The sequence below is a fragment of the Colius striatus genome, chromosome 16, assembly GCF_028858725.1.
Source record: "Colius striatus isolate bColStr4 chromosome 16, bColStr4.1.hap1, whole genome shotgun sequence".
Taxonomy (NCBI): Eukaryota; Metazoa; Chordata; class Aves; order Coliiformes; family Coliidae; genus Colius; species Colius striatus.
The window spans coordinates 8002678-8027160 of record NC_084774.1 but is presented as its reverse complement, the minus strand read 5'-3'; the positions used below and the strand labels follow the sequence as shown (position 1 = coordinate 8027160).

Here is a 24483-nt window from a genome sequence, read left to right as displayed (position 1 = left end):
ATCCCCCCAGGAACAAGCTTTGCTCTTCCCCTGGAGAGACAAGGAGAGAACAGTTCTCCTCAGACACACACTAGTTGCTCTGCATTACCACACAGTGTTCAGATATTATCACGGAGGACATGGAGTAAGGACCTATGGAGATCAAACTCCTGATGTCGTTCAGCCCCCTGCTCCTTCCCCGGTGGAGGTGCTGCCCTGCAGCGTGGGACCAGCCTGTGCCCATGCAGCCAGCCCTGACTCACAGCCATCAGCGTGGCCTTCTCCTCCAGGCCTTCTCAAAGCCCAACCTCTAAAGAGCTGTGGAAAATGCCTTCCCTTCAGAGACTGAATTCCATGAACCCCTAACAACATGCAGCCTCAAAACTCAGATATTAACACCCAGCCTGGAACAAAGTCCCTTTGCCCAGCGCAGCCCTACCTCCCCCAGCACAGGAGGGTGGCTCAGCACCCCCACCTCCCCTCTACAGGGAGCTAAAAATAAAGTACTTCTTAGGCCAGACAATGCAAGAAATGTTTTCAGGGGAAGTAATTGCATATTGATCAGCATTTAGGAAGGCTGCACAGAGCTGATCTCTGGAATATTCATTGGGTTTAAGTTCAGGCTTTTAGAGATCAATAGCTGCTTGACTGGACTGTCTAGAGTTGATTTTATTTGAAATATTTATCCTGCTGGAGGGCAAGCAGTTTATCTTAGTCTCATCTGTGCTTATGGAGGTAACTTTTAGCTGAGCACTAATTCAAAGACAAGCAGACGTGAGTACCACCAAACAGGGAGTGACCTCAGTCTTCACAGGGAACTCTGAATTACAACTTTATTTATTAACCATTGTTTTCCTACTTTTAATACCTGAGAGAACTCTTTTGGTACCTTTATTATTTGAAAAAGAAGAGAGATGCCAACATTATTTGGACTTTCCATGTTAGTGCAACACCAATCTCTTACTTTCCAAAGTACCAGCAAAAGCAGGACAGTAGATTTGCTGGAGAAGTGCTGCATAAAATGGTTCTGTTTAATTAACCAGAAGATTTAGTAAAGAGACAGTCTGAGTTTTCATGGGGTCATTAGGAACAGCAGGACAAGAAAACATAATCATAAAACCAGACCCCGACATAGCTATAGTCAAGCTTTGAGGAGCCAGAGTTGTCCATTTTCACCTTGCTTTTGCTGTACAGGAGAAAATGGTTTTTTGAGGGTCAAAAACAGCCCCTGAATAGCTGCAGAAGGGAAAGTCACAGTTGCCCAAATGATGCACACCTCCATAAGCTCCCTCTGCTGCATTTGTCTATGTGCACACACACACACCACTTCAGTTAATAACTGGGAAAGCCACACATCACTTTTCCTATGCAACAGAGGATCTTCTTGACACCTCCCCTGGGAACCAGGTGGCTGCAACTCCTCCAAACCTTAACACAGTTTTACAGCAAAAGCAATAAGCTTCCTGTCAGCATGTGTGAGGGGACTGACATTACAAGCCCATTTTTCTCTCTTTTGGCTTTGTAAGGTAAACTGCATTTAGGTTACTGAGGCAAGGCTGAGGGACTGTGCACTAAAAATGCCTCCAAAAAAATAATTGAATTCAGTGGTGACATTTATAAACTTTGCACTCATGGCTACCACCTCAACCAAACACCTTGTTTGTAATGCAGACAGTCCATTAAATAAACGAGCCTCCATCGCTGCGGATGCAGATCATACCACTGTAGACACCTGTGCTCTCATCCTGCTTCCTTTCTGCTGTCATGGGCTCCATCCTTCTCAGCTTGGTCTTCTCCCAGCCCCTGTGCTCTCCTCCCACATACTTGCTGAAGCTCCACTCCCAGGGGCCAACTGCAAGTCCAAGACAACAACAGAAAGCCCAGGACACAGCTTGCTATGGGCACACACATGAAGCAGAGCAACCACGCTGTGCTCACTTCTGGGTGTTACTACTGCCTCCCCATAGACAAGTCCACACAATACACCACCTTTTGCTGCTGGCCATACAACTTAAGGCTCATCATAACAGAACTCAGTCCTGTCTTCGTTACTGCCTGCAGCAATCTCCTGAGCGTGTTAAATGCTCAGCTGAAGGATGTTGTGCTTCTCTGAAGGTGTGTGTGCACAATCACTGCTAACAGAATGACCTGGCCAGATGTACTGCATAGCACTAGATACAGAATGCCACATTCTCCAAGACAGTAATGGAGATTCAAGCCTGATATCTTTATTCTCACACAGCTTATCTATCTCACATCATGTCAATAAACTCTCACCTTTGCTTATTTGTGCTTTCATCTGCACAGGCTGTGGTGCAGTGATTAACCACCTCCAAAGTAAAAAGGAAAAATAACACCTCTCCCTCCAGTCCTCAGAGGACTCCGACAGCACAGAGAAATCTTCTGCCTCGCTTATGGGCAAGGTGGTCAATCACAACCAAAGGGCAGTTCTGTGATTTGCTGTTTATCATGGAGGTATCAAGAAGACACAGAAGTGCAATATTCCCATGCAGCTCTCTAGATCACAGCTACCAAGGGTCACTCCCCTTTCACAATGCCAGCCTGCAGGTACCAAAGCAGTACTGTCCAAGGGCAGCTAACAGGATTAACAGACATTTAGTAACTTCTGGATATTAAAATATGTAAAAAACCCACAAGCAAACAACCCAAATCCTTGCAGTGTCAGTTCTCAGACACTCTGCTCTCTTGGTTTGAAAGCTACAGAAATGTGCTCCTAAACCCTCCACAACAACTGGCAGCAAGGGGGGGGATGCAGCCAGGGAGAAATCTTCCTCTTGTCACAATTTTCCAGTTGGGATCCTGGTACAGATAGGAGTGTAAACAGTAGAGTCCAAAAGCAGAGGAAAAGCTATTAAAAATCCAAACACTGAGCCCTACCCACATGGCATGAGAACTCCAAGCAATTAGTTCTGCAAGGCTAGCTTAGCAGCTTAGTACTCAAGGCAGAGGGAGGCTTCCCTCGTTCTTAGTTTTAGAGCTCTTCTTTAATTAGCCTCAAGAAAAGCCTGTGTTCCTATTTGAATAATCCACAGTGGTTATTTATTCAGTTCCCTGCTGCTGCACATTGCCCAGCCATGCACTGCAGGAACACATCACCCCCTGGCATCTGCAGCAGCCAGGGAACCAGGGCAGCCCAGGCACAGTCCACTGTGCCCAGTCCCCAGGGACAAGACACCACTCAGGACCAGCCTAAGTACTAGGAAGTAGAAATTAAGAGAACACTGAAGCCCTTGAGACTCACAGTGTGACAAGAAGAAACACATACTTGTGCCCATTTTACAAAAGACATGTTTGTATCAACATCCACAAGAATCCACCAGCTCAAAGGGTACCAACACAATGAAGCTTGAACTGGGGAACGAAGGAAAAATGCTTTTCCTAGAGACACCCCAAGGTTGTCTCTTACCCTTGTGGGGATCTCTTAAATCCTTAGAGAATTAGTGGCCTGACCTACAACATCCTTTCATCTGGGTGTCTGCCACTGTTACATTGCAGTAGCTATTGTAGTAACCCCAGTTCTGAGGAAACAAGGCTGAAGACAAGGAGTGGAGCTTATATGGCTGAGAAAGTCCAACTTACATGCTGGGAAAAAAGAAAGAGAAGGCAAACAAACATGCTAACATGGAAACACTGTAAATGAAAAAAGGCAAATATCTAGCCAAAATGTGCTGGCACATCAAAAGCAGGCAAGCAAAGCACAGAGTCCTCTGGGTACCTAAGCATCAGATTCATCAGCTGTAGACCTTCGCCCTTCAGGAAGCGATCACGATTGGAGCTGAGCATTAGGCAGGAGCAAAGGGAGTCAAACAGGTTCTCCATCATTTCCTGTTCTTCTGTTGTACTAGGGTTGTGTCGTTTAAACACCTGCACAACAAAGAAAGCAAAGTTACCCCAATATGGAGGGCCCAGTTTGGGCCAGTGTTGTTACATCACCAGCCTTCAGTGTCCGATACACATCGGCCAGCAATCACACACATCATTGGCTCTTCTAACTCTGCTGCCCTTTGTACTGCCCTGACTGCAGACCAACAAACCTGCAGCAGTCTAATCCATGACTTAAAGACAGTACAGGGCCTCCAAAGGTAAATTCACCCACTGGCCAAGTCAGAAGCACGTGGATAAGCTCCTTACCAGAGAGCTCCTTGGCACAGCGTGTACCAGAGAGCCCTGCTGACAGTCCCACCTAAGAAACAAAAGTGAGCTATGAACACATTACACCTTCAGCTAGCTCAAACCTAGGCTCAAACAATGCAGCCCAGTACTCGGGGTGGAGAATGCTGAAGAGGGCCAAATTCCAGCCCTGTCATGCAACTGTAACAAATGTTAACACCTTTACACCAGGGACTAACCTCAGTTACCATGACACACTTGCACGGAAGCTACTGGGCACCATGCCACAACTAAATTTAAAGCACTGTTGTGCTTCAGTATCTACAGGCTGCTACACCCAGAATCACTTCCAGCTCCCCACACCAGCCCGCCAGTGTCCTGACGCACAGAGGGTGTATGTGAATTACTCACAGATAACTGCTGAAGCAGCACATCGATCCCATCCAGCTCCCCCAGCAATTCTCTGTTGTCTAGACGGAGGTGGGGGGAAGGGGGAAAAGAGAGAGGAAAATGAAGCTAACTGTCAGATTTTACAGCCATCTAACACTGATACATCAGCGAACAAAATCAATATGGCTTGACAGAGTACAAAAGCTGCAGAGAAAGAGAGGGTGCATGTGTATGCGAGAGAGCACATGAGCAGGAGAGAGAGCACAAGCAAAGGGAAGCTGAAGGCAGAAGATGCTGTTGTGATCTGAAAGCAGCCTGGATCCTACCCTAACAGAATATCGATACCAGAGGCATGTCTCACCATCGTTATTCTGGAGCAAAATAGCCAGCACCTCACTGCAGTACAGCTTGTTGGCATCAAAAGGCATCTTTGCCTGTTGGTGAAGAAGGAACAGGAGCCTCATCAGGGCATAGGTCTCTGCATTCCATTGGTATGAAGAACACATTTATCAAATCACAGAACTCAGAAGCAACACTTCAGCCAAAATACCAAGGGCAGTCATTTTTGCAGCACACCTCCATGACAGCAGCAGGGATTCCCTCTGCTTCGGGGGGTGTGTGCTCATGCACACCCACGTAGAAATTCAGCTTGGCTCCTCACACTGCCCTACATGAGTAGGTTTGGTCAAAAGGGCTCAAAATCCCCAAGATCAGCCTCCAGCTGTTTGCAACACAGACTCTTTCCTGCGATAAATCTTTCATGACACTGTGTGAGTGCGCGGGGCTTGTCCCTACTCTGAAAGTCTGCACCTGTCAGCAGCAACCACATCTCAGGTAATACATGGCAGTAACATTAAACAGTAACTGCCAGAGACTCCTGTGAGGGTCACAATGTCACAATCAGAAGAACACCAGGTGGGTTTAGCCTGCACAGTCACATAACTTTCATTTCATACATTCCCTCCATACTCAAATAGGTGTTAAAATCATAACAGAACCAAAATGCTGAATTTGAAGAAAGAAAACCACCTCCCTGAAGTGGAATTCTGAACTGGCTCCAATGCTTTTGCCTGCTGACAAAGCTGCTTCATCTACAGAAACAGACCAAACGTTCACTGGTCAGGTAATAATGCAAATTGGTTTGCTGAAGGAACTCATAAAATCAGCAAAGCCACTCTAAAACTCATCTGTTAGCAGCTATTTGTGTTCCACTGCTTTTGACTGGGAAAAAAATAAAAATTAAGCAATTACTTCTAGGCTTACAACATGCCATTTGTCACCCACAATGCCTTCCCCAACGCCCGACTCCCTGCAGCGTGACTGAGTGCACCGGCCACACAGGGCCCATTATCCCGACCTGCACCGAAGAGAAGGTCACCACACACAGGCACCACACAAGGCAAAGCCATGAACAGCAGGAAGATTCCAAATGCCACGAAGTATTGACTTTAGATAAAGCTTTTCACTCCAGATGATCCCCAACTGCTCTGTACATGACAGTACTTATAGCAACCATGAAGCATCTCCAATCAGTTGCACGAGGGGGAAGGTGGCTGGTGCTCAGAGCTGTGCAGCTCTGCTGGCTACCAGCTGCTGCCCCATGGCAAGTGTTAGGAAACAACACTGTTCTCTTGAGGCTGCACACAACGTCATCAAACCCTGCTTATGTTTGGAGAAAGGAGCTATTAAGCTCTCCACCTAAGCTTTCCGAGGCAGTTCTGACAGTCAGAATACAAATGCAACCCGAAATGTAGCCAGAAAACTGCAAATCATACTGTCCTGGATGCCAGCTGTCCTTACCAATGCCTAGACACAATCCTCATCCCACACACACTCTCCAGCAGCACACCACTCAAACCAGCATCTCAACATCTGGGTAAAACCTAACCACATCTGTCAGGAGGAGAGATTCAAGGGTTTCGCTCACATGTAGCTCCCCACAACAGCAGTAAGAGAGAAAAAGCACTGTCTGATCACAGTGCCCAATCCCAAGGTTACACACACCAGGGCTAAGAAAACACACAGTCAGCATCAAGTTTTGAATGCCTTGAACATTCATTTTCTGTGGCACCAAGCAAGTTGTGATTTTTTTGCTTTTCCAAGCCTTTCAGCTGCCAGAGCACTCCCAAGGCAGGCAGCAGCACACACCTGCCTGGGACAACACCAACTTCACTCTTTAGTTTTAAGCAAAAGGAATATTTACGTTACTACCTGTAGTGAGAAATCATAGGCCACTTCTGCTAGCAAGTGTATGAGGTGCACATGAGTGTGTACCTGCACACTTAGAAAGCTGACACAGAGTATTTCTGTGATTGTTTCTTCAATGTTGTCCCAAGCAGGCGAGCTTACAGACCAGTGGCCTGTCAGCTTTTACTGTGATAACTCCCAAATGACAACAGGAAAACAAGCTCACCTTCAGCCTCTTGAGCAACCACTGCATGAGGCCCTGCTGCGCCGCCTCTGTGCACATCTCTGGCCGGAACTCTGCCATGTTCTCAATGATTGCTGAGAAGAAAAGATGCAGAAAACAGACGTGTTTCCCTGCCTGCAGTTCAGCTCAGGCTTGCACCAACACTGCTCTGCCAGGTCCTTCCTAGAGCTGCAATGTTCTTCTCAAAGTTACACCTTACTTGCCAAACCAGCTTTTTACTGAGTGATACTAAAGCTCAGGTGTACCAACAGCCCCTCGGTTTCTATGCTGCCCACACAGTCCATCCTCAATGTGACACCAGCTCCTGCTGGAAGGCACCTCAGATACCTCCACAGTTACTCCACAAGAGATTCTCACTGCACTAAAGCAACAGCAGCAGCAGTAAAAATGCCCAAATGCATGTTTCCTGTCTTTCTCATTCTTCCAGTCCTCGGGATATTATGATCTTGGATGACTGAAAGGAGTGGATGACAGTCTAACTGCTAGTAACAGCAACACACCCCAAAGCAGTTACTGTGCTGCACAAGGACTGGGGCCCAGAGAGGTAATGGCATATTTCTACAAAATGCAAATGTTTTGTGGCCTGGAAGTTAAATATATTGTAAGACCCAAACAGCTCTCACAATGGAGCAAACAGAGCTCTCAGGTGAGCACAAGGTAAATACATGGGCAGTGGAGCACTCCTCCTGGAGCAGTGCATGGTCAGCCATGGGTGAGCACCTCTCTACAATAAGCACTTTGGGAGGAGACACCTCACCAGGACTCACACCACAAACAATGGCTCAAGGGATGAGGCTTCACTGTGGCTTAAAGCCGTGCTGGAACAAAGGCTGCACTAGGTCCTCTACTGCAGTGCTGGCAGTTTGAGGGGAAAGGAGGTAGGAAGGAAACGAATGGGAGGGATAACCCACTCATACCCTTGCACAAAACACAGGAAGAAGTGAGAGGCTGTGCAACAGCCACTTACCCAGTGTGTTGTGGACACCATCAGCTTCCTCCTTCACACTTTCATCCAGGCGCTCCAAATTCTGGACTAACAAGGCCACAACCTGTCCGTCCACCTAAATCACCAGGGGCACAGGAAAGGAAAAGATAAGCAAGAAGTCTGAAAAAAGGAAGATGGAGGAAGAACGAGAGGGTTGATAAATAATAAAAATCAATAAGCCCTACTGAAACATCCTGACAGACATAATCAGGAGACATTAATGATCTTGCTCTAAAACCTCAGAGGAAGCAAAGGAATCACCAAGTAAATCCGTCACTATGTTTGTCTAATTAATTAAACAACTTTTGTGTTGCAGGTTAAACAGGAAAACATCTGGAGGAAAACATGCCCCTTGTCACAGTCTTATTTCCTGAACCAGCCTGATTGATTTATAATCCCTCAGAACTCTGAAGTGTGAAGCACCACAAGCCACCACGGATGGGATAACTGTCAGCTCTGCAGCAGCCCCACTGACAACTGTTCAGGTCTGCCTACGCTTATGCTACAGCTGCCACCTCCATAAGTACAAAAAGCTGAAGGAACAATGCTCACACACAGAGATTTGAATCCCAAAACTGGCCAATCATCCAGCTGAGGCCTTGCATTTACATCTCAGCAAGACAAATGCACCCAGCTGGCTTCAGCAGGTCAAGGAAACCCAGAACAAGCACCAGCAGGAGCAGGAACCCACTGCTGCAGGTGGAGCTTCCCAATCCAGAGGCAAACACAAGAACTATGTTTTTAAAGCTGCAATTGGACAGAGGTCAGCTTGACTTTGGCAAACTTTCCATTACAGACATGAGCTTGGAAAAGCTAAACAAGAGATCATTTCCCATTCAAACATTGTTAACGAGCTTTGGGCCCAGCAAAAGTGTGGAAGAAATACAAGCATCAGCTGTTGTGGAAGGTAGTGCAGCAATCTTCCAGGTACCCTGCAGCACTATACCTACTTTCTTTTAACAAAGAGCAATCTAAAAAGCAGACACCTCAACATTTCTCCCAAGATACGCCTGACCTGTTTCTTTCAAAGAAGACAATAAAACCTCTAAAACTTGGCTATTATCAGTGGGCTGGTGACAAGGAAAACAGAGAAGAACTTTGCTTGATTTACTACCTCTGCACACATTTTATAGAAAACATCTTCTCTGGCAGTTCCTCTCTACCTTTTCATTCATTCAGCAATCCTTCCACAGAGGCAGAGTAATTAAGAACAGCCTCGAGGCCAGCTGGAGGGACTCAGCTCTGGGCCACTGTGATTAACCTTCAGAAGGTAACATGATAGTGACTGGACAAGAACGATTGTAGGAGAAAACAGAGCAGCCAAACAAAGCATCTCTCTGTCTTTCAATTTCAATATAATAGTTACAGAACACAACAGAGCCACAGGGATTCACAAACACAGCAGTTCCCTAGTGGAAGCTGCCCAAGGGTGGGGCAGATGTGGGAATCTCCAGTTTTGCTGGGCATCGCTTCTCTGGAGGCTTCTGGTTGTTTTGGCATCCTCCTCCCACAGCTCAGGAGCGGGAGGGATCAAGTGCAAACACCAGCAAAAGAGCAAGTCCAGCACCAGGGAAGTCAAGAGGCACCCAAGATTGTTAACCAGGCAGGGAGCACTTAAGACACAGCAATGCATCGTCTGCTGCACATAGACAATTTTCTGGGGTTGGTTAGTTTCTGACAGAAAGGATCATTACCTCTAAACCCTCCCCTACCCCTAAAATGCATTAGCTCTGTTACATAAAAGCTTCCAAGGTACAGGTGTACCCTGATTCCAACAACAGACACTCCAGTTCAAGCACAGCTGTGCAGGCTGAAAGGAGAGTTACTGAGGAGGAGACACCTGGGCTCCTCTGCAGAGGGTGAGACTGAAAGGTCACAATGGCCCTGCTGACCCTCAGATAACAATCTGAGCCCTGCCACAAACTTGTTTTTCACAGGTGAACTCGTTCCCACAAGATGGAAAAAAATGCAAATCAAGCACTTCTTGTTACAGTCCAAGCCACAAATATTGCTTCTTCTCCCTGCACACAAACAATCTCCCAGCCTACACAAATTTTACAGCATGAGCACACTCCTTCCAAAACCAGCAGCGGTCTAACAAGATGCACAAAGAATTTGCTCCCCAAACTCTGTCATTCCACCCAGAACCACCCACTGTGGTCCTCAATACAGCCATTCAGGTGCAGAACAGGCTCCTCAGCTGGCCAGCTTCATGGTGGGGAGGACAACCACAGATCACCACACACATCTGCTGTGCTGTGTAAAGCAGCCATTGTCAGACACCAGAACAATCTGGAGTTTACTACTTACTAGAGCATCTATGAGGACTTCAGCTCCTTCTTCACTCTCATGGAGAGTATCTATATCAGTCAGTTCTTGAAGCAAATCTACCACAGCTATGGAAACATGTGCTAGGTGTTAAGGACAACCAACATGGAGGTGGACACATTTAATATCAAAAGCAGTTTGCCCTTAGGCCAGTGTGCTGGTGACACGATCCAAACCAACTGGTAATGCAGCACAGCAGTGGGGCACAGGAACAGCAGAGCCAAGGGCAGAGACTACTTCAGCAGACAGTCCTAATAAGCACCAAAGTCAGGGAGTCCTAACAATTAGGAATGGTAAGAACAAATGTGTTTGTGTGCTTCCTGTGTCAGGCAATTTCACTGCTTCTTGATGATACTGACTCATTTTGCCAAACAATGCTGCTGGAGTTGGTGGAGCTGGGCACCATCTTGTGTCAGCAAGACCGAATCTCAGCAAGGAGAAATGAGTTACAACAATCTGATTTGGCTGTTCAGCTCCCAGCAATACCGCTGCTAACCCAACACAGCACACCTAACAAGGCTGCTGCAGGAGCAGGAGCCATCAGCCCCTCTGCCCAGCCCAATTAGGGCAGCACACTCCTCCAGCCGCGGCCCTTGCGGGAGCCGCGCAGCTTCTGCCAGCCCAATTTTCACTCATTAACTCTGGGCTGCATAACACACGGTTCCCCTGCCTGTTACACAGCTCTCCTGTACAATGAGATGTATTCCACCTCATTAGACCCACTTTCCCATTCTCTCAGACATGCTGATCAATCTTGCCCGAGTCCCACTGGGGCAGGACGGGATACGCAGCTTTCCGTGTGTCCTATATAACTACTTGGTGATGAATCTCTTTAAAATGCACAGGCTAACTATCCAGCCTCCCAGCGCTCCTATTTGTGCATTTGCTCAGATGTACAAGCAGCAGCAGCAAAAGTACTTTCATAGATCTTTTCTTAACAAGGTTTCAGCTCTGACTTACCTCGTCTCAGGAACGATGGTAACAGAGAGCTGCCTGTCCCAGTCCCAAGTTAGCCCACGTCTGGGTGCTGCAGAAGATGTCTGTCAGTAAGACAACTACTTTCTTTACACCCTACAGCATTTCTTAACCAAGCTAAAGCTATCCATATGTTTTCTTGACGGGAAGGTCTCACTTCCAGTTGCAACTGCCATCAGGAACCAAAGGGAAGAGTGGTTACTCCTCACGGGGCAGGCAGTCACTCCTGCTTGTACAAACCCACAGTCAAAGGTCCCAGGGTACAATTTTTAGAAGCAAGTTAAGTGCAGCTCCATTAGGAAGTTAAGATAAAACAACCTGCCTGACATTTATTGTGCAAGGAATCCACTGTCAACAAAAAGCTGGGGGCAACAGGAACCTCACAAAGTTCAGCAAATGCAAAGTCCTGTACCTGGGAGAGAACAAGGCCACACACTGCGGCTGACTGGAGAAGTAAGCTCTGCGGGAGAAGATCTGGTGGACAAGCTGAAGGGAAGTCAGCAGCCTGCCACTGCAGTGAGGAAGGCTAATCATAGACTGCACTGCATTAGCAAGGGCAAAACCAGCAAGTCAAGAGATTTCTTACCTGCTGCTTTGCATTCCCGAGCAACATGTGGAATAGTTTTCCTCCTAATAACAAGAGGCTGTGATGTGGAGAGAATGTCAGGGGGACAGCACACAACGGATGAGGAAAGACTGAGGGAATGAAGTTTGATCAGCCCATAGAAAAGAAGCCTAAGGGAGGAACTAACTGGAGACTACTGCTTCCTACTGAGTGCTATAAAGACAACTGAGTGAGACTCTTCTGAGAGAGCACAGCAAAGAACTCCCGCAGTCAGAGTTCATCTTGTGGGACACTCCTGCCTAGGGAGCTGCTGGAGAGGCTTCAGTGAGAATATCAATTGTCCTGTAAAATGTAAGGACACAGAAAAGCAAAATCCTCACCTGAAGCTTTCCTGTCTTTCATTAATAAAACCTTGTTGGTGATCATCCTTCAGCCACATGTTTTGTGTAAAACTGCAGGAATCATGTGGCAGATTATTTCCTCCCCCTGGACACTGCTTTTGTCTCCCTGCCTTAGCCCCTCAAGACAGTGCATTTAAATCACATCTGAAGAACCATTTGTTTAGTTCTCTCCCTGAAGAATTAATTTTTAAAGCCTCCTGCCATTTGTTGAAACAAAAAAAATCATCAGAGATCCTCGAGCCGTACCAATTTAGCTTTGTGTCTACTTGCTTCACTTCAAAAGCGCTTCCATCCTGTCACAGCAGCAGCAGAGAGCAGAGGCGTCACTGCAGCCTGGCTCCTGCTTCCTACAGCTCTGAAAACACTTCAGCAGTTTTATAACAAGAAATACACTTTTCCCAAAATTGCAATCCACAGGCCAAACTTCCAACTGACAGGCAAGTTGCAAACCAATTAAAAGGAGTTCACAGAGGAAATACTGACAAGTCTTTGACAGCAGCAGTGACCCTAGGACATAGTTTTTCATGGCTGAAAGGACAAAGCAAGCTTTACTCCTGTGCCCTCCAGCTATGCATGAGCTCTGCTATCCCAGTCACAATCCCCACAGCTCCTACTTTCCCTGTGAATTTCAGCACGAGCCTTTAATGGCAAGCACACGGTACAAAAAGCCCGTGGTATCTGGCAAACAAGTACTTAATGAAACGACAGCAGCCGTGAAACTGGTTATGCATGGTAGGTGTTTCCATTGTACAACAGTAACTTGTTAACAAACATTGACTTGGGAGTAATTGCCATTGCAGATGGCAGATAAGGAAAGCCACGGTGTTTGCTGCCTTGCAGGGCCCTTCTTGCCGAGCCCCGATGTGGTGACACAGCTCAGAATACCCGAACACATAAGCAGAGCTTTCTAACACAGACTGGTGTGCAATAAAATATTCATGGTTTGTTTTTATCTCCTGATCACTGCACTCAGAAAGAATGAATTATGAATTCTTAATATATAGTCCTGTAAGGAAAAGTGCTGAAGAGGAAAACCACAACGTGTGCCTCAGACCACGCTCAGCACCGACAGTCCCATGATATTGCGTATCACAAAACACCTCAGAAAAGCTGCCAACTATTATCCATTGCTTTACACATACAGGAGAGTAATTTACTTCTTTTCTAAGGTCATGAATCAATAGAAGGGAAAAAAAAAGAGAAGCTTGCTGTAGCCCCAAGTCTAAGTCCAGTGGCCTTTCCCCTGGGCTTCAGCACTCTCTCCATTCACTGATGCTTGTCAGGACACAGACACACGATCTCTCGAATCATGTCACCACTTTTCAGCTTAATCTACTGGAGAATATTTCACAAGTGATGCAGGCTGAGCTCTACTTTTAAAGGCTTCGCAATGGCAAGCCAGGCACAGTTCTATTTGTCAGCTGACAGCTAAGCATCAAGGCACAAGGACATTACAAAAAACTGCCAAAATCTTTAACAGTGTAGACAGAAAACTCTGAGATGTCCTCAGACCTTCAGAGGAACACGAGATGGCTGCACATAGGGATCAGGTCCAGTGACACAAGAACCAATAGCGTGTGGCAATGCCTCTGGATACCTGGGTAAGCCGAGGAGCTGCCCACAACCTCAAGCTCTGAGCACACACATTAAGGGTACAGACACATTAAGAATTTACCACTGTGGTGAGCCAGTCCACAGCAAATAGCTGAAAGCAGGACAGCTCAGCTCTCAACAAAAAGAGGTAAATTGGTTTCCTTTTTAATGGGGCGGTTCCAGATGCTGTTTACACACAGTTCAAGGCCATACACTGTGAAGCCCAGACCTTCACTTCTCCTGTTTTGTTCATCTGTTCACACTCAACGCAGGCACTCAAACATAGATGAAAGGGTCATAAAACAAGGAGGGAGAATAACAGCACTGAAAAAATCAAAATCAATATTACTTCAACAAAGAAGGCTTTCACATGGAGAAAAAAAATGACATAAATTCAGTACAGTGGGAAAGAGAAAAACATACACAGGAGCCTGTGAAAGCAGGACGCAAGAGATTACTGAGAAGTCTGTAGGAAACCTCTCACATGAGAGCTGCTTTAACAACTGAAGGATATCTGTGTTGTCATGTCCCAGCAGCCCAAGGAGAGACTGCACAGCATTCAGCTCCACCAGCAGGTGATACAGGTCTGGCATCGTTGCAATCACATGCATCTCCTGAATGATGTCATTTAAATCCAGTTCCGACTCCATGAACCTGAGGCAAGACAAAAAGGATGAGTAAAAGGTAAAAGGTAGCTCAGTTGTGTTCAATGTACAGCCCTTTTCAGAACAGAGACCACCACCTTCCCAGAGACACCAGGTCAGACGTGCCACACCACCCACACACAGCCCCAGCATTTCTGACCCTCTGGTTACATCAACACCACCGAGGCCAGAACTCCTAGAGGCAGCCTGTGTCTCGTCCTGTCCTGGGCCTGCCTCTTGAAGCTGAATCATGTGGTAGGACAAGCCTTCATACCATATCATTTAGATAGAGTAAATAAGCAGGTTTGTTCTAATTCTGTAGATCAGTTCTGGAACTGATTAATAAATAAAAAGTGCAGATGTTGTGGCTAGAGATGAAAACCCACAGCAGCATAAACTCTCCCAAGCAATGCACCTGCCCTGGCCACCTCTGAAGTGAAGTCTGTGAAAAGAATGTTGGTAAGGGAAAGAACAGCAAACTGGATAAAAAACAATGGCACTTAAGAAGAAATCCATGTAACACGAACAATAACCTGTGTGAAAGCAGAAAGAGGCTCACTAGAAGTGCAGGTGTGGAAATAACCCACACCAGTGTGGCTCACAGCCCACGCAGCCATTTTGCCCACTGCAGCATCTGAAAGCTCCAGAATGGGAAATTACTTTCTTCCCACACAGAGAACTGCCTGGATGGAAGCACGCCACCTTCACACAGAACAATGCCACAAAAGCCTTCCTCATTGGGAAAGCAAAATTCACCACTCCAGCACCTCATCCCACCTCAAAAACCTCCTCACCTGCCTAGGGTGAGGAAGGGGCAGCGCAGAGCAGCAGCCCCCTGAAGAGCGAGGGCACAGCAGCACGGTGTGCTGAGAGCTGAGACCCTTAGAAACCCAAACCAAAGCTAATGAAACTGTGTGCACCCAAAACAAAAACAACATAAACCCCAGTTTTAGCACTGAAGCTTCACAATCTGTAATACTAACACCAGACAGAACCTAAGCCAGATCTCCCCTATCACTGCTATTTACTGTCCCTGTGCTGCCCAGCACCAGAGGCTTCACTTAGCCAAGTGAGTTTCAAACACCATTTACAAGAACTCCATGGCAATAACTGTGGTTACATAAACCTTACATAGCTGAAACCTTCTGTAGACCCAAGAAACTGATTTAGGGCTAACACTTGAAATCAAAGGGAAAAGGCTGAGCAGGATCTTACTTCTCAGGATTGTCAGGAAACTTGATCCGCAGCTCCTGGTTTTTGTAAGATCTCTTCTCAAAGGTGAGAATCATCTTCTTCACTGAACTTTCATCCAAAGGTTCCTCCTAACCCAGTCAGAAAGGGCAGAAAATAGGGCTTAGGACAGCTGGAACAATTAGGCAGTAAAACACAGAAGAGTGAGGTTGCAGCCAGGCCCAGACCCTTCAGGAACAAACCATAACTCCCTCAGTGGCACTGCAGAAACCTCACCCAGCAGTGCTTCCCATTCCTTCATTCACCCCAGCTCTGCCCTGAGCAAGACCTCGTAGCAAGACTGGCTAAGTGGGGGTTTTATAAAGCAGGGGTTTCCAACAGAAGGTTCTTTGTAACAGCAGAAGGGCTTCCCTGGGCTTTCTGAAGGTGAGTATCAATGACAAACCACCCGTTTTGCAAGGGCTCCTCTTCCTTGAGCTGCTCTTTCACGCCTGGCACTGCTTGGCATGGAGGCTTTTTGCTTCCAACACTCATCTGCATCAGCAGCTCACACCACGGGGCAGTTTCTTTTCAGAAGCCCATGGTGCTGTTTCGGGGGTGTTCTCAGGGCTACATTTAAGTGCCCTGAGTTTATGCCCTGCTTCCCTTTCCTCGCTTGGATAAGCTTTCATGTCTATTTTGAAGTCTTTTTCTATTAAGAAAAAAAAAATACAAATCAATATTTTACTCTAGTGGTTTCTTTCTGGTTTTTAAACTCTCCAGAGGTGTTCCCCAGCTGGCACTGAACCCTCCCTGCACAGCAGTGGTGCAGCCCTGCTTACCTCCCCACACCTACAAACGCCATTCTGTTGTTTGCATCGTTTCATGACTTTAATGCAGCCCTTTTGACAAACATTGATGCTATTGATTCCCTTGTGTCATCTCTTCCCTCTCCTCTATTTGCCTTTGCTACAATCACTCTTAAAGAGTTCTCACAACAAAAACACAAGCCAGATCCCTTCACATCTCGAGGCAAGTTGTGTGTCCTGCCCTCAGTCAGGATTAAATCAAGAGTTGCCTCTGGTGTTGGAGATTCTTTGGTTATCCTCTCTGAGCAGCACATTCCTTCAGCAAACCCCTTACAGTAACACCAGTCCCAGCCTTCCATTGTTATTGGATTTCCTGCACTCTGTGGCCCAAGCTGCCTTAGCCCCACTCCCCTCCTGTCCCCATCCCACGCAGGTAATGCATCCTGCAGTGCCTGAATCCTGCTGCTCCTGCAGTGGGGTTTCAGCCTGCAGAGATCCTGTCACACTGCTTTATTTGATTCTTTGCTTTCTCTGATGTGTAGCACTACACTATCTCCATCAGGATCAGCTTTGTATCTTGTATTTAATTTGCATTCAGCATTACCATGCCCTACAGATTAGCCTCCTTCCCTCAGATTCACTGGCACACCACTCACAGCAACTGCATTCCAAGACAATAAACAAAGAAACCTTGGACTTCTAGCCCTTCAAACGTGTGCTGCAGGAATTCACAAGGCTCTAGCCAGTCAAGAGAGCTCTGGGCTACGTCCATTCATCCTCACTGGTGCCCAAAGGCTACAGAAGCTGTGTTATCTCTCTCTGCTATCAGCAGCCAGGGTGATGGCAGTAGCTCAACCTCAAAAAGCCAGGGAGGCTTTCAGAGACAAGCCCCAGCAATGCTGTATCCAAAGGACAATGATATTTTACAAACCTACACGATTCTACAGTGGTGGATATCACTTGTTTTTTTATCAAACAGGACACTGGCAGCAGGAAGCAAATATCTTCTAGATTTATACCAATCCATGTGTCACATTTATAAAGTGATCTTTTCCCTGGCCCTTGGCAGAAAGGCCAATGCTGCATTGGATTTCTGTCTCCAAGGCTTGAAATCATTTACCCTTGACAGCTGCTCCCCCCCTCCTCTGACCCAAGACCTTTCTTGTACAGAAGGATGTTTGTTTATTTGCTGCTGCTGCTGCACAGCTAGGAAGAGGGGGAAAGGGGGAGAAGCTGCATGGCTGGGGGTACTGATGAGGACAACAGAGTTAGGAAACTCTTTAGAATGCAGAAATTGCCACCTAAAATGGAGCTTAGAAGGTGATTTAGGCACTCCCAGATTAAAACAAATTAGGCTTGAAAGCTTTGCCTTTCCCCTCCCTTTTGCTCCCCCTCCTTTAAAGCTTCTGAGGATATTGCTGAGAAGCCCCATTTGAAATTAATGAAGGGCAGGAAAATCAGACATAACCTTAAGCTGCAAGAGGCACGTGAGGATCATCAGTCAGCCTCACCACCCACGCAGTAAGACGCGATTGTTTCCTGATTTCCCACTGCCTCCCCTTTCCCACAAGACATCAGTGATTTACTTCCTCCTCTTCCTCTTCTCCATCCCTCTCAATTATCTGCAGAAGTTTCTTCTTCTCATCATCAGTTTCTTCCAGTGCAACAGCCTCCTCTTCCCTGTGCCGACTGTGCTCTCGGGCACTGGCTTGTTTGCGACGGGCTTTGATTTCCTCCTCCTCCTCATCACGGGGTCTTTTTGTCCCTCTGTTGGGCTGAAGTCAGAGAAATGAGGAGAATGAATAGAAGCCTTTTGTGACCCCTGCACACCAGAATACCAACATTACACTTCTTACAAGTTGTTCCAAACATTTGCTTACACAACACTGAACTCTGAAGTCTGGAAATTGAGTGAAGTGGAACATCACATGAGCAGATGAATGGCTCCACCAAGAGCTGCATCAGCAGCCTCCCTCATTTGAGCTGTGAACATGTTTCACAGGAAAAATACCTTCCCAGGCAGCAAGGACTAGTATTTAAAAGCCAAGCAGTGGCCAAAGTTAACGGCTCTGTGGCCATCCTCAGGGTCTGGAACCAGTCCAGCCAGCAGAGACAACCTTATGTTTCACAGACAAGACCGACACGCTCAAGCACAGCACAGCACAAGAGGATTGCTTTCACCTGCCTTGTATATGAGATTATACTGACTTCTTGTGAGCATCCAAATTTACCTTGACTTCCCCCATCTTTCTGTCTGAAGTCTGCTGACACTGGAATGCAGAATGAGAGCCCAATGGCAGGATTGCTGCGTGCTGCAGTTCTCCAGGGGCTCAGCACCAGCTTGGGCAGTGCCTCTACCTCGATGGCTTGCCTGGAACAACCTATTACTTTATTCCACAATTTCTATGTGATTGTCAAAATTAATTTGCCAGGGACAAAAAAAGAAGCCCATTAATCCTAATGCCATGTTAGGCTTGAAAGGGATGAAAGCATTTGCAATAGAAGCTAGAACTCTCTCCCTTTAAACACTACAAGGATGTGAAATCTGGTGTCTCGTATTTTTTTTGAGGGACAACCAGGCTGGAACAGGAGGGCTCCATTCTCTGTGACTACAGGAACACAAAGCTTTATTCTGTACTGTTTAAAAGGAGCCTGTGCCTTAAGAACAACGAAAACAGTAAGGAAATGATTACCATGAATCCAAGGTCTAGATGCTTCCTCCCAGCTAGACCTGCTCCCAGGCTGTCATCTGCCTCCTTTCTCTCTGCATCTTTGCTGCTGATTCCCTCACAGACATTACATTCCTGACTTAAAACTCTCCTCAAGTGCTCCCATGCACTTCTAAAGCAGTTGCTCAGCTCATAATTCAGTAGCCACGGAGCACAACACACCCAGAGAGTCTCTAAACTGTGTTTGCTGGGAGGGCTTGGGGGGGGGTCAGGGTGTGGTGGTGCTGGTGTGGGGCTTTTTAAGCAGATTCTTGTTACTTGCTAGGTACATTAAAATATCATTTCACATAGATCCATTTGGAAACAGATGTGTCATTGTCAACAACTAACAACTCACCTCCCCCAAGCAATCAGCAACCCAACAGAGAAAAGAAAAAAGTTATATCATCTAAAGAGAAAACCTCAGCACACACACATTCCTTACTCAGTGTCCTTAATGGCACACAGGTCTCTGTCCTCCCTGCACCCTTCCACTCACTCCTCAGCAATATCCAGCTCATCCTAAACCACCTTTGGCAGGATGATGTTACAGACACAGACATTAGGGACCTAAGAAGCCCTGAAATGTCCAGTCAAGAGCCCTACAGGACTCACCATCGATGTTCCTAATCTAAGGAGTCAGAATCTCATTCCTCACTCTCATTTCCCCACATTAATAACAAATAACCTCAGTGAGGCTGAGGCTGCAGACGAGGGACCAAGGGAGCTGGTGGCCTGCCAGATGCAAAGTAATGTACCACAGGAAGGGATTCTACCACCCAAACAGAAGCTAAAGCTTCCTCACAAACCCAGCCCCATTTCCTCCGAGCACACGAGCTGCAGGGTCAGAATTTACACCCTGCTTCAATCTCCATTATTTTATCCCTTTTTGTACTTATGCATTGTCAGGGGAGAAGACTCCTCCACAACACAGACCAGAAATCATGATGATAAATGACAGAAGTGCCCCACGTGCAGTCATTAACGCTGCCAGCACGTTGGCAGCCGGCAGCAATTGAGCTCTGGCGCACGCCACGGAGCAGGCAGGAAGGTTTCTTCCTTCTGTTATTGATGTTGTGCAAAATCCTACCTGGAATATTACATTTTCCAACCAGCACTATCAGAACTAAGAAATCAAGGGATAAGTGAGCCACCTGGGTTGCTGCTCCTGTCGCAAGAGATGCACAGTCATGAACAGCTGATTTAAGGCGAGCATTAGCTCCCGTCCATTGACTTCCAGCTTCGCTGCAGGCAGCTGCGGCCAGCAGCAAGGATTAAGCACGTACACTGCGGTGCTGAGGCGGGGGCACCTGGCTAAGCAAACACACAGCCTGTGTCTAAACACGTTGGCTTCAATGATTTCACGGCTTCACACACATCTGCACAAGTTGTGGCTTTCTGGCAGAAAAGGGAAAGTCAATCACCTGATTAGCAACACGTGGGTTTCTCCCTCGGTGTGGTAAGGTGCATTTGCCAAGGAGATGGAATCCATTAGAAAAGGCACAAGAAAAGCGTTTCTAAATTGTTTTGTTAGTTCAGCCACTCCTGCTCCCGCTGAAGGCGGCACATTCACAGCAAGTTATTCGGGAGAGGTTTCCATTCAATCCAGCACTGATATCACCACACAAAGACAACAAATGCAAAGGGTTTGTGAAGAGCTGACACGTATAGAATAGAATAAACAGAAGCTGCTGATTGGTGAAGGGAGAATTATCTCTCTGCTTCTCTCCCAGTCTTCAGCTGCACTTGCTGTGGATGCTGCCTGATGCACCCTAAGCTGTCACAGTCCAGGTCTGAGGCTGTAGGCAGCAGATTCCCCCTCCAGAAATCCTCCCCTCAGCTCAGGTCCTTCCTGGGCACAGGCACATCAGGCAGAGTGTGGCCCTTGGCCTGGGCGGCAGGAAGAGCAGCATCTGCCTTGAATGCAGTGAAGACCAAAGAAATGCCACCCTAAATCAAAGGGCAACGACCTGCCCAGGGCCCCCACCTGGTGTCCCTCAAAGCACATCAATATCAGGATTAAGTGTCCCATGCCATCTGAAAACACGTTGTTTAAGCCTCTGATGGCTTCCAGCCTTCTCCAAACATCAGGATGGTTTAGAGAAGTCTCAGTAATGGGCTTTCATATTGCTAAGACATGTTCTCTGTTACTGTGAAGCTCAGCAATTATTTGTTAATGAAATCCCCAATAAATCTTCCCCAGTGATGTAGCCTCTCTGGTGATCACACCCAGCAGCTGCAGCCTGCTCAGGACAGCCCCTGCCTCAGCTGCCAGCTCGGGACTCCTGAAAGCAAGCCCAAATCTCCAGAGGTGTCTGCACTGACTTCTTCATCTCATTTCCAACGCATGTGATAAGCCAGGCTCCCATCAGGCTTCCTTCGTGTTGTTTTGCCTCCCTGAAGCACGATGGCTCTGGCTGGCGCAGGATCAGAGCATTGTGAACCAGGGGAATGGGTACCAGCAAAAAGAGAAACCCCAGAGAGTCCCAAGAGCTCCAAAGTCACACAAACCAGAGGCAAATGAAAGATCCACACTGTACCTACAGGGATATAGGTTGTGACTCTCAGAGAGAGCAAACCCCCATCCTGTTCAGACTGGCTGGAGGCACGTGGCCTGTACCCACCATACAGTTTGGCAGTCAAAGACAACACACAGGAGAGCAAACCAAAGGGTGGCCTGCAGGCTTCTCAGAGCCCCAGCAGCACCTCTGCAGCCCCCAGCAGCAGAGCCAGTGACCACTCCTCGCTTCAACCCTCAGCCAAAGCCACAGATCCCAGCACAATGGGGCTGCAAATCATCACCCTGCCAGGGCTGAGCTGCCCGTGGCACAGCCCCTGCCCTGAGCACTCACAGCACAGCACCTACTCCAGCAGCAGAGATGCTGATGTGCCCCCGTGGCCAGCAGATGCATCCCCCTGCAAGCCCCCCGAGCCGTCTGCAGAGCGAGGAGCCTGCCTGGACCACAGCTCAGCCCGTGATTTACTGCTCCTGCTCTTATTTCAGTTCATTCACACTCCACTTCCAAACCAGCGCCCTGAGAGGATCACTCACAGCAATGGGAGCTGCATCTAATGGGAATCAGGATAATCTCCCTCGTTCCCTGCAGAGGCAATTGAAGGAGATCTCTGCACAGACCCAGAGCTGGCTTCATTCCCTCAACGACCCTCCCTAAGCAGACACCACAGGCAGAGGATCTGGGCACAGGCTTCTGGGCAGAACAGCAGCAATATTTAATCATCACTTTAGACCATCTGCAACTGTTTTGCAGCAACACATAAAGTTTATGGATTCCTGAGCTTTGTGTAAACTGCCAGGTGCTGTTTAATTGTACTTTGTGTTGCAGGAGGTTCCTGTTCTCACTCTGGCAGACACTTGCTGCTGAATTGGTGGCACGGTGCCTGGAATCTTCCAGGCCGAGTCTGCCACTGAGGCACAACATCTTCCTGCCTGAGCAAGGGCATGGACCTGGCATTTAGAGGGGAAAATATCGAAACAATGTAGGAGAAAAGCAATGATTTGGGGTTGTGCTGAGGACATCAGCTCATAAGCAGCAAGAGATTACAATCAGACAGGAGAGGTGAACACGAGCCATAGCCCAGCCCACTCAGCTACCAGCCCTGCAGCACTGGTACTGGGCAGCTCTGGAGCAAGACTGCTGCAGAACCCCCTGGCCCAGCCCAGTAGTGGGGAGCCCCCAAACCCAGCCTGCTCCTCAGCCCAGTGCAAGGAAGCCCCCAGATCCACGCTCAGAGCAATCTCACAACCCCAGCCAGAGCACTGGAGGTGCTCAGGAGCTGCTGGAGGAGCCCCCGAGTCAGCCTCCACTCCAAAGCAGCCTCAGCCTGGGGGCAACACTCCCTGCACTCATCTGCCACGCACAAGTCGGTGTCCTCTCTGTGGCACTGGCACAACAAAAGCCTGGTTACTCTGCTCGGTTTTTTTGCTCATTCAGTGCACAAGTGCATTCCTCAAAATGACACAGGAGGGCACCTGCCTTGCCCAGCCCACAGCCCTGGCAGATGCCTGGCCCACGCAGGATGAGGGAGGGAAACCTCTTTCATACCAGTGTTGTTTCCCTCTCTCAACCAGAAGCACCCCCACGGAAGGCAAACACAGTTTCCCTGGCAGAGCTATGTAGCTGCCTTCTTGGCTCCAGGCCTTTCACCTGCATTTACCCCTTTCCCTAGTTCTAGAGGTCTGAATTCAGTGCCACTGACACCCAACTCTCACTCCAAAGCCTCATCACCAACTGACACAGGAACCGTCTGTGCCCAGGTGAGAGGGAAGGGGCTGCACAGAGCCCCGTGCTGTGACTAACGAACAGATCCAGCCCCATAACTCCCATACTCAGATACTCACAAGGTAGAGGACATCTCAGAGTGCTTTTCTGATCCCCTGATTCATCAGAGACACGCCACTGTTGCAGTTTAAAGCCCGAGCCAACATTGCTGGGTGCTCAACTCACAGTAAGGTATGAAATCAGCCCTGTCCCGACCCCCCGGGACTCCCCAACCCCCTCCATTTACCACACCAGCTCAGAAGCGAGCCTCCCAACAGCAGCGAGGCGAGGGCGGCAGCCCGACGGGAGCGCTAAAGGGGGAGAGAAACTTTGATAAGACGCGAAACTTTCAACACACCCCGGCAAGAAACGGAACCAGAAACAGGCGGGGAAAGAGTGAAGAGGCGGCAAAGCAACGGGACACGCAGCGGGGCGAGTGCGGGGACGGGCACGGGGCAGCGGCGCCGAACCGCGCGAGACGGCACCGGCACCGCCGCGGGCCCAGGAGCCGCCGGGGCCGGGGCGGCAGCGGCCGCACAAGCTCCGCACAGCGGCCTGCGCCGAGCCCCCGCTCTCCGCCCTCCCCCAGGGCACCGCCCGGGGCCGTGTCCCCGCAGGGAGCTGCGGAGGCCGCGCCAGGGGCCGCTCACCTGGTAGCTGAGCAGCTCCCCAACGTCCATGGCGCCGGCCGGGCCCCGCCACCGCCAGGCTGTCGCCAGCGGCCGCGGCGGCGCGACAACGGGCCGTAAAGCGACACCGGACCGTAAAGCGGGGAGCGCGCCACGCTGCCGCAAAGCGCGGAGGGGGGGACACTGCTGCAAAGCGCCAGGCATCGGGACACTGCCGTAACGCACGGGGGGGTGACACACTGCCGTAAAGCGCGGGGGGGTGACACACTGCCGTAAAGCGCGGGGCAGGGGGCACACTGCCGTAACGCGCCCCATGGCGGGGCTGGGGTGGGGGTCGGGGTCGGGGGTCGCCGCCTCGCTCAGGGGCTCAGGCGGGTTTGGGAACCTCGGGAGCAGGAGCCTCCGCACCCTCCGTGGGCAGCCTGGGCCAGGGCTCCCTCCCCTCAGCACCAAGGGGCTTTCTCC

The 24483-nt window shown here is 48.6% G+C and overlaps 1 protein-coding gene across 1 annotated transcript in view; it reads right to left on the bottom strand.

Annotated features, from left to right (window-relative positions):
- CTNNBL1 (catenin beta like 1) overlaps nucleotides 1-24120 on the bottom strand; it is a 46414-nt gene extending 22294 nt beyond the window's left edge. Inside the window, exons 1-10 of the mRNA XM_062008771.1 lie at nucleotides 24040-24120; nucleotides 17988-18176; nucleotides 15638-15744; nucleotides 14293-14432; nucleotides 10227-10324; nucleotides 7899-7992; nucleotides 6914-7005; nucleotides 4862-4934; nucleotides 4522-4580; nucleotides 3716-3864 (exon numbers count right to left, since the gene is read on the bottom strand). Of these exons, the coding sequence (XP_061864755.1) occupies nucleotides 3716-3864; nucleotides 4522-4580; nucleotides 4862-4934; nucleotides 6914-7005; nucleotides 7899-7992; nucleotides 10227-10324; nucleotides 14293-14432; nucleotides 15638-15744; nucleotides 17988-18176; nucleotides 24040-24069 (1031 nt within the window). The 5' untranslated portion in view covers nucleotides 24070-24120. The remainder of the gene's footprint in view (nucleotides 1-3715; nucleotides 3865-4521; nucleotides 4581-4861; nucleotides 4935-6913; nucleotides 7006-7898; nucleotides 7993-10226; nucleotides 10325-14292; nucleotides 14433-15637; nucleotides 15745-17987; nucleotides 18177-24039) is intronic.
- Between the last annotated feature and the right edge of the window lie 363 nt (nucleotides 24121-24483).